The 15,533-nt window shown below is 43.6% G+C and overlaps 1 protein-coding gene and 1 long non-coding RNA gene across 2 annotated transcripts in view; both read right to left on the bottom strand.

Annotated features, from left to right (window-relative positions):
• Positions 1-15,533, bottom strand: part of LOC307206634 — a 153,280-nt gene that overhangs the window by 32,631 nt on the left and 105,116 nt on the right. The gene's annotated exons all lie outside the window — the stretch shown is intronic.
• The window catches only part of B4GALT1 (beta-1,4-galactosyltransferase 1), a 57,792-nt gene that overhangs the window by 32,631 nt on the left and 9,628 nt on the right, over positions 1-15,533 (bottom strand). The window contains exon 2 of the mRNA XM_079959706.1: positions 2,696-2,931. Within this exon, the coding sequence (XP_079815832.1) occupies positions 2,696-2,931 (236 nt within the window). The remainder of the gene's footprint in view (positions 1-2,695; positions 2,932-15,533) is intronic.

Below are 15,533 nucleotides of genomic sequence, written 5' to 3'. Positions count from 1 at the left end.
GAAGAAATGCTAAGAAAAACAGACCAAGGGTTTAAACTAAGACCTTATGAAGAGATAAAAAGCTTATTCACTGGTTGGTTGCAATACCACCAGGTGAATGATCTGCTGAAAGAGGATAAGAAGAATCTAGGTTTTGATGATAAAAAATCAAAATTTAACATAGAGGTAGTAGAAGGTAAAAACAAAACTTTGTCTAGAATTTATGATATATTATTAGAGTGGTATACAAAAGACGAGGAGGTGAAGGAGGCAATGACTAAATGGGCAATCGACTTTGGCTATAACATCGATTTTGAAAGGTGGTTGGAATTGTGGAATAGTAACATAAAGTTTACGGCCTGTATGGCATTGAGAGAAAATGTCTGGAAGATGTTATATAGGTGGTACCACACGCCTGTGAAATTGGCCAAAATGTACAGATTAAAGGATAAGAAATGCTGGAAATGTGGTGAGGTGGAGGGTGACCTATATCATCTATGGTGGACATGTAAAAAGGTGAAAGGCTTTTGGGAATCAATCTATAATGAGCTTAAAAAAATACTTAAGTACACCTTTCCCAAAAAACCTGAAGCCTTTTTGCTGGGAATGACGGGTAAAGAAATCAAAAAAGAAGACAAGACGATATTTCTCTACGCCACCACAGCAGCAAGAATTATGTTGGCACAATACTGGAAAGTGGAAACCATTCCCAGCATGAACGATTGGCAGATTAAAATGGTAAATTATGCTGAGCTTGATAGATTAACAGGTAGAATAAGAGATCAAGATGAACAGAAATTTCTGAAAAATTGGAGTAAATATTGGAACTATATTGGAACAAATGTTTAAAGTGAATTGGCGGGGCTAGAACAACTCTATCAGTGAGTGAATCTAAGGTCTTAGATTAAAAATCAATACGTAACGGAAGAAGATATTTGATACTTACCAAAAGGGTGGAAGGGAGTTCAGGGTTTTTTTTGGGGGTTTTTTTTTTGATGTAGCCAATTTACCCGTCTTTGTATAGTCGGAGGAAGGGAAATGCTGACTTGTGTATTTCTATTGTAGTGTTTTATTATTATTATTATTATTCTGTTGTGTATATTTTCTTATTTGTATATGTCTGTTCTGTGTATAACTTTAATAAAAAATGTATTGTGGAAAAAACAACAACTTCTCAATAGAGGGCTGCCTTCAGATGTCTTCTAAAAGTAATGTAGTTCTTCATCTCCTTGACTTCTGATGGGAGGGCATTCCACAGGATGGGCACCACTACTGAGAAGGCCTTCTGGCTGGTTCCCTATGACCTCATTTCTTGCAGTGAGGGAACCAGCAGAAGACCCTTGGAGAAGGCAGTCGGTGTCCAGGCTGAGTGATGGGGGTGGAGATGCCCTAAAGCCATTTAGGGCTTTAAGGGTCAGCACCAACACTTTGAATTGTGCTCGGAAATGTACTGGGAACCAGTGAAGATCCTTTAGGACCGGTGTTATATGGTCCCAGTGGCCAGTCTAGCTGCCGCATTCTGGATTAGTTGTAGTTTCTGAGTCAGCTTCAAAGGTAGCCCCACATAGAGCACACTGCAGTAGTCCAAACGAGAGATAACCAGAGCATGCACCACTCTGGGGAGACAGTCTGCAGTCTCAGCCGGTGTACCAGATGGAGCTGGTAAACAGCTGCCCTGGACACAGACAGTTCACAGATCCACAGCCATCCCCTCAGTCTGGGCAACTTGTAGCCAAGGGAGGCTATAGGCTTCTCTCACTGTACCAACAAACTATTGCCACTGTTTTAGCATCAAGGTACAAAGAGGCTCTGTCAGCCCGATGACCCTAAACAGCTCAGATCTAGCAAACAGAAATATAAAAATCAGAAGGCTATACACTCACCTTGCTACATTATTTTATTATCATGCTGTCTATTGTTATGCTTTGTGTTATGTTTTTATCATTAGGCTCTACAAAATGTGTTCTTAACGTTGTACATCGCCCTGAGATCTTTTGAAAGAGGTTGGAATATAAATTATAATTTGAACACATTTCTTATAAATGTCAGCTTTGTGTGGATACCTATCTGGACTGCATAGATCTATCTGTTTAAATTAATATAGATATATTTATGGTTATTTTTCGTGTATGTTAATATGAGCTAAGGGTTTCCCTCACTTCTCTTAATCCACCCTTTTTTTTTTCTTCACTCGTTTTTCCTTTTTGTTAAATTTCTTGTTTGGAGGGGAAGATAAGGGAAAATTTGTAAATATATTTGAATCGGATATGCAGTAATAAAAAGATATAAAATAAATAACCACAGAAAGGAGTGGAAGGAAGTTGAAGGGAAGCTAAATTAGATTTGTACAGATTTTGTTTTTTATATGAAGGAAGGAAATGCTCCCCAGGAGCTCATATACCATGACCAAGTCTAAGTGTTGTAAAATGTATTATACGAAAGGAACCCTTAACCATCAGAATCTTTAGCTGAGCATATTATAATACCACAACAAGGGTGAGGAAAACCTTTCCTAAACTTTCTTTGTTTTTACACAATTTTGCACAATTCCACAACACTCCTGTTGCTAGCAGAGTTAAACCAACCATGAGGCATTACACACCGCAAAACCGTTTTTAGCAATTCACTCAGCAAAAAGTCCACAACATGTCTGAAAGAAAGTGACAACATGCACATGCAAACTCAATAGGCTATTTGGAATCTGGAAATCTCTTACCTGGTTAATTACATATATACCATAATCAAGCCGCTGCCTTTGAAGGATTGGATGAAGATAATACAGCCAGTATTTCAAGTGTTCATCTCGGTTTCTGAACGGGATGATAAGCGCCACTTTCTGAAGCGCTCTGCATTCCTTTGGTGTGTAGCGTCCTCCTTCCCTGACTTCTGGGTTGTCGTCTGCCACTTTCTTCAGATCCACAGTCAGCGAAAACTCCACACGCAAAGGGCCAACTGGGAGGGAGGGAAAAACCACAAGACAAGTCAGACAAGACAATGGTGCGAGATCGTTGGCGCCTTGTTAAAGAAGTGTGATAGGTTTGCAAAAGGACTCCTAAAGAACAGGGGTGGGAGTCCAGAATTTCATTCTGGATACATTTATGGAGGACAATGTATTAGAGAAGTTTTAGCCCCATGATTCAGAAATGGCAACCATTTTAGGTGTCTTCAATTGACGCCCCAACGCACAGGTCCTTCTGGATCCGGAAGAAGGCAAAACAGGGGCAGAACGGCACAATTGGGGGCGGGGAGGTGGGGCACTTATACGCGCCCCGTATAACATGCAGGGGGCACGAACAGAACCCCCGTGAGAAATGGTCACCATCTGTACTTGGGTCACAAAGGTCTCTCATCCAAGCTATGGGTGGATACAAGTTGCCAGTCCCCTTTGTAGATGTTACCACACAGCTCAAACTGGATACAGTCGTACCATGGAAGTTGAATGGAATCAGTTCCGGAAGTCTGTTCAGCTTCCAAAACGTTCAAAAACCAAAGTGCAGCTTCTGATTGGCTGCAGGAAGCTCCTGCAGCCATTCGGAAGCTGTGGAAGCTGCATTGGATGTTCTGGTTCCAATGAATATTCATAAACTGGAACACTCACTTCTGGGTTTGCGGTGTTCGGGAACCAAAACATTCGAGAACTAAGCTGTTTGAAAACCAAGGTACAACTGTAGTTATTTATTTTCTTTTTTTCAGAATGAAGCATTTTACTTACAGTTTTTATTCTCCCCCACTTTTTTGTTTTTGTTATAATGGCAGCCCTGGTGATATTGTACCACTTCTTTACACGCAGCCACAGTCAGATACTTCTGACGCCTTGATGCATCTCAAGCCCTGGTGATCAATGCTAAGACAGCAAGACGACAGTGTAGTTAACACTGTGAACTACAGATACACATGGAGGAGGAATCTGTTTTAAACAGATTTCTGTGTGGAACTTCACAGTTCCAACCCGACTGAGCTTTGCTTTCATTGGCGTGGCCTCTTATATTGAATGCCTGCTTATCTCCAAACTGATCGTGCATTGTAAGTTGACTCATTGTACGTCAAAAATACGAACATTTGACATCTGCTGTGTATAAAGCCTCATAGGGTACTACATTTCTGTAGCACGGTTTTATAAGCAGCTAATAGTTGTATCTATAGACGGTTCCTGCACAGAGGGTTACAGTTTGAAAGACATGGCACAAAAGGAAAAATGAAGGAGGAGGGGAGAGGAAAACAAGCAAACACAACCAGGAATTCTTAACATTACACAGCAGTTCACAGCTACAACAGAAACAGCTCAGGAAGAAGAGGAGTCAAATGGAAATGAGTTGATGCACTGCAAATGACTTATTGATCATAGTCTGAAGGCGCCCAAGGCAACAACCTTGCTGAGTCTGGGACTGGTTAGGTAGGAGACCAAGTATGGATGTGGGATGTGGCATGATAAAATCCTGCTTTTAGGCTTCCCGTAGTCATCTGGTTGGCCACTGTGAGAACAGAGTGCCAGACCAGAAGGCAAGCTGGCCCGATTCAAAAGCGTTCTTAAAACAGAAGTCAACTTGGCATGATCACTTTGCCTAACCGTCATCCACCCACTTCTATCTAGTACCAATATACAGATGCTGAAGATACAAGGCAGCAATGTATACAGTCATTCTTAAACAGTCTTGAACATTTTCACTTCTAGGGTGTGTGTGCATGTGTGTTTTAAACTTTAGGTACTAACCACATGCAAAACGAAACCTCTTTGGGGTTTAGCTCAGCCACCGAAAATACAACTCCTAAAACTCCTTTACCAGAATTCTAAAGCAAAATGGGTTTCCGGTATTGTAAGCTGCCAACGAACTTGCCTGGCTCCAATGCACACTTTTAACACAAACAGGGGGAATCCAGCAGCCTTTCAAAATAACATGACCAGCTCAGGCTACTGGAATAGACTCATGTAGAAGGAGACACCAGGCGTATTCAACCTTCTTAAGGGAAATTAGATGCACTAGTGGTAGACTTAGTGATGTATGGAAGTGAGAGCTGGACCATAAAGAAAGCTGATCGCCGAAGAATCGATGTTTTTGAATTCTGGTGCTGGAGGAGACTCTTGAGAGTCCCATGGACTGCAAGAAGATCAAACTCATCCATTCTTAAGGAAATCAGCCCTGAGTGCTCACTGGAAGGACAGATCGTGAACCACACGCGTGCATTTAGGACGGAGGTAATGGGTCATTCACAAAAGAGGGGGCACACGTTCCCATAGGGTAGGCCTGGTAGAAAGCTTTTGATTCTGCTTGGATGTGAGTAAAGACAGTCTGCCCACCTTAAAAAAATAAAATAAATCTGCTTCTTGGCAGGGTGAGCTCGATCATTTCCTTTCATATCTTAAGGAACTAAGAAGGGCAATGTACTAACATGCCTGCCAGTTTAATAAAACCAGCCATCACAGAATCAGATAAAAGCCAGATAAAAGCAAACAAGTACAGATAAGGGCAAGGAGCAGGAAATTTTGAACATGGAGGTGTGGAAAACCCATATGTGAGCTTGGCATACATGACACTGAAGCCAACTTTCATCGTGCTGAGATTTCCCTCTATATCTTACTTCCCGGTTCTTTCTTCAATCATTTCCAAGTCTCTAGATAAATATACATAGGCTGTGCTGGTCATTGATCATAATAAAAAAAGTGACTTGATACACAGGGTGGGGTGAAAGTTGCCTAATCTTTTACTGTGTATAAAAAACAGATATCTACTGTGTTTGGCCTGGGAGGGGCAGCAGGGTAGAAGAGGTGGGGAAAACCAGAAAGATCCCCTATACTGAGCCAGCAGTGTCCGAAACTCAGATATATAATCTAAGCATGGATGGATGGTGGCTAACAGAATGAGATTGAATCCTGACAAGACAGAAGTACTGTTTCTGGGGGACAGGAGGCGGGTAGGTGTGGAGGATTCCCTGGTCCTGAATGGGGTAACTGTGCCCCTGAAGGACCAGGTGTGCAGCCTGGGAGTCATTTTGGACTCACCGCTGTCCATGGAGGGACAGGTTAAATCCGTGTCCAGGGCATCTGGTACGCAGGCTGAGACCCTATCTGCCCGCAGACTGCCTCGCCAGAGTGGTGCATGCTCTGGTTATCTCCCACTTGGACTACTGCAATGCGCTCTACGTGGGGCTACCTTTGAAGGTGACCCGGAAACTACAACTAATCCAGAACGCAGCAGCCAGACTGGTGACTGGGAGCAGCCACCGAGACCATATAACACCAGTCTTGAAAGACCTACATTGGCTCCCAGTACGTTTCCGAGCACAATTCAAAGTGTTGGTGCTGACCTTTAAAGCCCTAAACTGCCTCGGTCCAGTATACCTGAAGGAGCGTCTCCACCCCCATCATTCTACCCGGACACTGAGGTCCAGCACCGGGGGCCTTCTGGCAGTTCCCTCACTGCTAGAAGCCAAGTTACAGGGAACCAGGCAGAGGGCCTTCTCGGTAGTGGCGCCCTCCCTGTGGAATGCCCTCCCACCAGATGTCAAAGAGAACAACAACTACCAGACTTTTAGAAGACATCTGAAGGCAACCCTGTTTAGGGAAGCTTTTAATGTTTGATGTATCACAGTATTTTAATATTCTTTTGGAAGCCGCCAAGAGTGGCTGGGGAAGCCCAGCCAGATGGGCGGGGTATAAATAATAAATTGTTATTATTATTATTATAAGCACCAAATGGCTTCTTAAACCAAGGTTAGACTCACCAAAATGGAATGTCTCGTTGGACTGGCTGTGATTGATTCTCAAGTTAAACATCTGGCCAGTTCAGACGACTACCTTGAGCCCGGCACTTGGTCGCAAAATGCGCCTGGCACCTGGCTAATTTCGAACACTGGTTTGTGGCACAAGACCTTCCAATTCTCAATATTTGTGCCACCTGAATTTGCTGGTATGTGAACATAGCAATAGCCTGGAAACACCCCTAGCTTCCTTTATTATGTCTGGCTTCAAGCTTTCGAAGCCAGATTTGGGCTAGAACCACCAGGACAGTAAAAGAGCACAGAGGAAAATCACTCAGAGAATGTTACATTTGTCCACACTCCAATCTGCGACAGATATGATTAATAGTGAACACCACATCAAACTGCTAAAGGACAAGGGGCATCCCCTCTCTGTGGGATAATTCTTCCAAAGTTTGCCTTCCTGGGACACTCTGACACAGCATACAGTACATAATATGGAAAACAAAACACTCCTGCACAGTTGCTCTTATGCAATATAATTAATCATCTACAAATCGAGGTAATCTTAGAATGTGCCAAGATATAAAGCGCTGAGAAGTCTGGGAACAGGAAAAGCCAAGATAGCGGGCTTGCTTAATTTGGGAGTTTCCCCAGTTTCTGCAACGGAGCAGATTTTCAACAGCCTCAACTATTTCACAAGAGGATTTTTATCCACGTTATAAATACAGACCCATCTGCAACCAAACGCCCATGGCCACGATTCTGGAAAAACTAGTGAATGACGACAGACATGGATGAGAGTCATTCAAGAGGCGCACTCTTCAATTAGAGCAGACTGGAGCATACACTGTCTATGTTAAAGGTCAGGCTCAGCTCTGCACACACAAACAATGTTGCTAAATATTGGAGTGCATCTGAGCATGTTTCCAGTATTCATACTCTTCACGGGTACATCTGTGTTCATGTGCCTAGCAGCAATGCAGGAAAAAACTACCCTACATCTTCCAACATAACTAGCGCATGTCTGAAGCCACACTAAATATAATTGCAGGGCAGATTTCTCAATTTGGTTAAAAACTCATTTTGGGGGGGGAAATGCACCAAAATGGAGTAGGTAAAGGAAAAGGACCCCTGGACAGTTAAGTCTAGTCAAATTTGACTATGGGGTTGCGGCGCTCATCTCTGCTTTCAGGCCGAGGGAACCAGCGTTTGTCCACAGGCAGCTTTCCGGGCCATGTGGCCAGCATGACTAAACCACTTCTGGCGCAACGGGACACCGTGATGGAATCCAGAGCGCACGAAAACGCTGTTTACCTTCCTGCCACAGCGGTACCTATTTATCTACTCACACTGGTATGCTTTCAAACTGCTAGGTTGGGAGGAGCTGGGACAGAGCAATGAGAGCGAACCCCGTTGTGCAGATTCAAACCTCTGACCTTACGACCGTCAAGCCCAAGAAGCTTGGTGGTTTAGACCACAGCGCCACTCACACCCACCAAAATGGAGTATTTCATACAGGGTAGATATGAATTGTGGCTAACGGTGCATATGCTACTTCCCATTCCAGCACTGGGAGAGCATTGGTTGCAGAGCAAATGGAGAGTGGACAGAGCCTCAGTCCACTCCCTTAAAAGTGACTAAAGAATTAGAGCCTGCAATAAACCCAGATGCCAACTTTGCTGCCACATACACCCGGACAACACCATTACTGGCCCCAACAACATCACACATACCATCTCAGGACTATTTAATTGCTCATCGTCTAACATTGTGTATGCCATCAAATGCCAACAGTGTCCTTCAGCTCTCTATATTGGACAAACAGGCCAAACCTTAAGCTAAAGAATAAACGGACATAAATCTGACATAAGGAATCACAAGACAGAGAAACCAGTAGGAGAACACGTCAATCTCCCAGGACATTCTATACAAGATCTCAAAGTAGCTGTTCTATTACAAAGGAATTTCAGAAATAGACTGGAAAGAGAAGCTGCTGAATTGCAACTTATTACCAAACTTAAAACCATGGAGAGACCTGGTCTGAACAAAGACATTGGATTCTTATCTCATTATACATGACAAAGCCATTTTTCACCTTCTCACCCCTTGCTTTTTCCTGTAAGACCTATTGCAGTCGTTAAGAGTCGTCAACAGGCTCATCACAGCTATCTGCCAATCACCCAATCCCACCACCCTTCTGAGCAATACCCCTCCCCACCTTCTCACTATATAGAAGGGTCTGGTGACTTCTGTTTCAGTATATCTGAAGAAGTGTGCATGCACACGAAAGCTCATACCAAGAACTAACTTAGTTGGTCTTTAAGGTGCTACTGGAAGGAATTTTTTTATTTTGTTTTAAAGAATTAGGGTAGTTACATGTACACTTTCTGATACTGTGGTACCTGATTTATTTCTTCCAGCTTTCCACTAAATTGACTAATAACATCTTTGACCACAATCCTAATCACACCCAACTAGCCATAAATGCCACTAAACTCAACAGGACTTGCTTCTGAATAGGACTGTGCTATGTAGATGGTCGGAAGGGACGCAGGTGGCGCTGTGGGTTAAAGCCTCAGCGCCTAGGACTTGCCGATCGAAAGGTCGGCGGTTCGAATCCCTGCGGCGGGGTGCGCTCCCGCTGCTCGGTCCCAGCGCCTGCCAACCTAGCAGTTCGAAAGCACCTCCGGGTGCAAGTAGATAAATAGGGACCGCTTACCAGCGGGAAGGTAAACGGCGTTTCTGTGTGCGGCTCTGGCTCGCCAGAGCAGCGATGTCACGCTGGCCACGTGACCCGGAAGTGTCTCCGGACAGCGCTGGCCCCTGGCCTCTTGAGTGAGATGGGCGCACAACCCCAGAGTCTGTCAAGACTGGCCCGTACGGGCAGGGGTACCTTTACCTTTACCTTTATGTAGATGGTCAAAGAAGCGCACAAAATTATTTTAGGCAATATAATCAATATTAAAATTCTTAAAACAAACGTATGCCTAAACCAATAAAAGGACAGCTAAGAGCCTGGGCCATTCCTGCATAAAGAAAAGCTAAAATATTGGGGGCTTTTCAGGTGGGGGAGAGAAGACAACTAGGAAACATGACAGATGGTTTTCACATAAAGAGCAGTAGCAGCAAAAGTGAATTTTGTCCCTCTTATATAATTCAGTGGAACCTTGGTTCCTGAACGGCTTAGTTGATGAACAAATGAGCTCCCGAACGCCAAAAACCCGCAAGTAAGTGTTCCGGTTTTTGAACATTTTTCAGAAGCCGAATGTCCGATGCAACTGCCAGTTATTGTTTCTGGGGTACCTGCACCAATCGGAAGCCATGCCTTGGTTTTCTAACCTTTCGCGAATTGAATGGACTTCCAAAATGGATTACGTTCGAGAAGAACCAAGGTTCCACTGTACAGTGGAAGGTCCATTCTTAACCTGAAACTGTTCTTAACCTGAAGCACCACTTTAGCTAACGGGGCCTCCCGCTGCCGCCGCACGATTTCTGTTCTCATCCTGAAGCAAAGTTCTTAACCCGAGGTACTACTTCTGGGTTAGTGGAGTCTGTCACCTGCAGCGTCTGTCACCTGAAGCGTCTGTAACCTGAGGTACCACTGTACTGGAACTTGGGACCACCCAAGGAAAAATCATTAACATCTTGAATTTGCTGCAACCACACTAGCATCATTGGTTTTAAACAAGGCAAATTCATGGCTAATATTCATGATAGCTAGATGGAACCTCCATGTGCAGGAGCACAGAATCTCTGAATACTCACTGCTGGGGGGTGGGTAGGGGCAACAGCACGGGAGGGGGTGTCTACATATGTGACTTGTGGGCTGTGTTTGGCTTAGTGGTTCACAAGTTGTGCAAGCCTGAGCCTGCCTCCCATCTGAAATTTCCATACTGCGTGTCCTTATCGGGCAGCGGATATATTTAGTCTCCTCAACAACACAAGGTCAAAACAACAAACTCCAGTGCTGCATTTCAGTTACGATAGTATCAGAGTTCAGTCAGCAGCAGCTCAGCAAAGCAATTTATGGAAAGCTAGGAGTCAAGGAAAGCCATATTGCATTGGAAAAGGAATTATCTCAATAACTGCATTAGATTCCTTTAGAGAATATATACTGTGTATACACACACACACACACACACACACACACGTTGTTTGCTATATATACACAGATATAGCACAATGTTGTGAGTCCCAAACCTGCAACACTGAAACAAGGAACTTTATGGCTATCATTTAGTACAGGGGTCAGCAAACTTTTTCAACAGGGGGCCAGTCCACTGTCCCTCAGACCTTGGGGGGGGGGGCTGGACTATATTTTGAGGGGGGGAAATGAACGAATTCCTATGCCGCACAAATAACCCAGAGATGCATTTTAAATAAAAGGACACATTCCACTCATGTAAAAACACGCTGATTCCTGGACCGTCCGTGAGCCGGTCTTTGGATGGAGGTGCCATTTCAGGAATACATTTCAGTATTTTTTTTTGCATTTCTCGACTGGAAGGAAGCAAGACTGGAAAGGACAAGGGGAGTTGCTAATGATTACCTTCATTATTGCATAAATGGATTATGGATAAACTACCGTTGGGGACACACAAAAACAGTAGAACACCAGCATCATCAAGCTCAAAGTAAATGTACAACAGGAAGAGAAACACAATCTACATAAATGTGACGTTCTCGCTGGCCTCCTTCCAAGAAGACAGCTAACAGCAAAGGCACTAATCTCCACATGAACACACAAAAGGCAAAGCCAAGTTCACTGTGGCTGCATCTTTAGCTCTGGACCTAGTAACTTCACCCATATTAACCCCTTCCAGCAAGACATTTAGCAAAACCAGACCATTATTGCATTAAAAAATGGGCTAAACAATGGTTCTCATTGTGTGCAGCTTAAAGTAGTGGAAAAGATATACACATTGGGCATCCATCTATCATCATACATGTTTAATGCAAGTATAAACAAGCACACACAAATACAGACACACAGGCAAACACACAAAACTTATAATAACAGGGAGGATAACAGCAGGTAGGAATGGGGATTGCATACTTACAGCAAGCTCAGACAGTCAAGTGCTTACCGTTTGGAGGCAAAAAAGCGGTTACAAATAAGACAAGCTGCTTCTACATACTCCAGGGACTCCAAAATTATGCTTGTGTTTTTAAAATAAATAATGGTTTAATGGAGAGAGGGGAACCTGAGAGCCCAGTGTTATAAGAATTTATGGTCTCAAATATATAAATTAAATGTTCATAAATTTACAAAGTATGTAAACCAGGTGTCTGAAATAGTACAGGAGAACAATCCTGAAACCATTTTGACTCTTTGAAATTGACCTCAAATGTTTCTCTGCAAGGAGGAAGGAAATGGAAAAGCCTCTCCATTGTCTTTTGCTTACCTGTCTTTAGGGCATCTTTGTGTATGAATAGGGTGAGCCTGTGACCTGGATTCAGGAATTAAAAGTATTTACCATCACCAAACTGGGACGCAGGTGGCGCTGTGGGTTAAAGCCTCAGCGCCTAGGGCTTGCCGATCGAAAGGTCGGCGGTTCGAATCCCTGTGGCGGGGTGCGCTCCCGCTGCTCGGTCCCAGAGCCTGCCAACTTAGCAGTTCGAAAGCACCTCCGGGTGCAAGTAGATAAATAGGGACCGCTTACCAGTGGGAAGGTAAACCGCGTTTCCGTGTGCGGCTCTGGCTCTGGCTCTGGCTCTGGCCAGAGCAGTGATGTCACGCTGGCCACGTGACCCGGAAGTGTCTCCGGACAGCGCTGGCCTCTTAAGTGAGATGGGCGCACAACCCCAGAGTCTGTCAAGACTGGCCCGTACGGGCAGGGGTACCTTTACCTTTACCATCACCAAAGAATGGCCAAGCTGCCCAAGTAAGCAATCACTGGCCATTGTCAGGTATTCTGGCAGACAGGATTTCTGTTGTAGACTGCCTCCTTCTGTGATGTATGTATGGTGCTTTTGGGGGTGGTCTTGAGCTACAGGGTGGGGAATTTCAAAAGTCTATATAAGGGCTTGCACACCTTTGTTCTGGGTTCCTCCTCCCTCCTGCGTGGGGAGGGGGGCAGTGAGCACCCTATTGCAACAGTTTAATAAAGATCAGGCTTACTAGCTGCTTTGCTTCTCAATATTCTCTGGTTAAAAAGGTAAAGGGACCCCTGACCATTAGGTCCAGTTGTGGATGACTCTGGGGTTGTGGCACTCATCTCGCTTTATTGGCCGAGGGAGCCAGCGTACAGCTTCCGGGTCATGTGGCCAGCATGACTAAGCCGCTTCTGGCGAACCAGAGCAGCGCACGGAAACGCTGTTTACCTTCCTGCCGGAGCCATACTTATTTATCTACTTGTACTTTGACATGCTTTCGAACTGCTAGGTTGGCAGGAGCAGGGACCGAGCAACGGGAGCTCACCCCGCTGTGGGGATTCGAACCACCAACCTTCTGATGGGCAAGTCCTAGGCTCTGTGGTTTAACCCACAACGCCACCCGCGTCCCTAATCTCTAGTTATTTTTTCTTATTGATAGGGAACCCACTTAAGGACTCTATATGGGCTCTTGGATACCCCATAAGGAAAAAGGAGCAGATTTTGTTTACATCACCAGCAAGGATTAAGTGTGCTCCATAGTCCCCAGAAACAGCAGAATGTTGGAGTGTCCACTGGGTATGGGAACTGGGAAATCTTGGGGAGGGAAAAAGCAACTTGCTTTGTTTAACCCTCCACCCTGCTTTATAGTTTTCTGGGGGACAGCATGTCAGTCTGGCTGGCACCCTGAACAGAAGCAAGTCTGCCCAAGTGAGAGGGATGCATTGCAGTACAGTCGTACCTTGGAAGTCAAACAGCATAGTTCCAAAACTATTTTTGGAAGCCAAACGTCTGACAGGGCTTCCGATTGGCTGCAGGAGCTTTCTGTAGCCAATCAGAAGCTGCGCTTTGGTTTTGAATGTTTTGGAAGTCGAACGGACTTCCGGAACAGATTCCGTGCAACTTCCAAGCTATGACTGTAATTTGTTCTTCTAGTTTGTAGTTATTTTCCGCATTCTGTTGCATTCTTAGCATGAAGAAAAACTAGGACAAGCCCATGTAGATGAAGCATGTCCCATTAACTACCAATAAATGGAACACTCTACTATGCATATATCACCCTGGTGAGACAGTGTGCAGGCAGGCAGGGTCTCAGCCAGCGCACTGGAATGAATTTCTGGAAACAAAATGCTTTTTCGCATGGCCTGAGCAGAAGCAGTGGACAACGTTATACCTAATTATTGTATCTTGTCTTCACACACCCCATCCAACTGCCCAGCTCACAAATTATGCAGAATATTCTTACATCATGAATGGTCCGTGTCACCATTAAGAAAAAGAGGTAGGCATAATAGGTCAATATATGTGTGGACTATCTCTGGATCAAGTGACTTTTCTTCTCAAAGTTCTCTCAAGTTCTTAACCTAGCTCAAGGTTCTCACTTGAACTAGCCAGATGTTTAACTGATAATCAATCACAGTCAGTCCATCATTTGAAAAATAAGACTTTAGAGCCATCTTGCCCCAAAATGGCAAGTATACATTCCGTTTTGGTGGCTGCAACCTTGCCTAGCTTATATATTCAAGTTTCTAACACTGCCCCACCCCACTCTCCACATCAATAAATGCCAAATTAATGACAGTGTTTCTAATCTTTGAAAATTAGGAAGTTAGGTCTGCTTCAATATTGTTTACACTGACTGACAGCAGCTTTCCAGAGTTTCAGGAGACATTCTGCATGCCAACCAGTGGTTTTACCACTGAGCTAGGGCCCTGTGTCTGATGCCAACAGTGTTGCATGTTTAGTCACCGTGTTAAGAAAGCCTTGTTCCCTTGAACTTTCCATGAATGGATTAACATTGATCTGTTTCAATAAATGGGAACTGCTACTTACGTTTCTCAAACAAGTTGCGTTTTTACAATCTTAAGGTAAAGAGTTGCACTTTTAGTTCATATTCCCTCAGGGTTACTACAGTAGATAAGGTCTGAGTGGTTTCATTTACCGTTGCTATGATGCACAACATAGAGATAAGGCCCAAAGTAATAGCAGAATATGCAAATACAATAAAAACTGGTCTCTTCCAATGTAAACGGAACACTTTTATATTCTAAAATACTAACATAAAACAAGGAAAGTAAAAGAATAAAAAAGATCTGCAATCAGTTTCACAGGTGGATTTGACTGGACACGTTAGAGCATGTATATTTGTGGTTTAATTATATAGCTATTCTCCCAATTATTGGGGGGGGGAGATAAAGATTTTTTAAAAAACTGACCAAAATGAATAAAATATTTGAGTTCACATATAAAACTAATTTAGATTTTGAAATATAAGCTAAGTTAGAGAGAACTAGAGCTTGGTTGGACTTAATTTATATAAAAGAAACGCTAATGGCCATGAGCTACAATAAACAACTGTACTTCTACCTAAGCGGGAGAGTGATAAAACCTATCAACTATTAACACACTATGTAAGAGAGAAAATGAAAAGAGAATATTGCCAATCTTGTCAACAAACTCCAAAACATTCATTTAGAGCTTCCAAATGAATTGTATTTATTTAAAGGACTTATAATCTGCTTTTTTAAAGAACCCTGCTCCACAAAGAAGCTCAAAATAGATGTAAGAGCAAAAGCCAAGTACAGATACTGCGCAGAACCATTTAAACAGCCATTTTATAGCACTATCAAAAGCCTAACAGAAGTAAACCAAAGCAAAAGCTCAGTTGGTTAGAGCAGTGTTTTCCAACCTTTTTTGGGCAAAGGCACACTTGTTTCATGAAAAAAATCACGAGGCACACCACCATTAGAAAATGTTAAAAA

The sequence above is a fragment of the Podarcis cretensis genome (assembly GCF_951804945.1).
Source record: "Podarcis cretensis genome assembly, chromosome: 17".
Taxonomy (NCBI): domain Eukaryota; kingdom Metazoa; phylum Chordata; class Lepidosauria; order Squamata; family Lacertidae; genus Podarcis; species Podarcis cretensis.
This window is presented reverse-complemented; position numbering and strand designations above follow the sequence as displayed.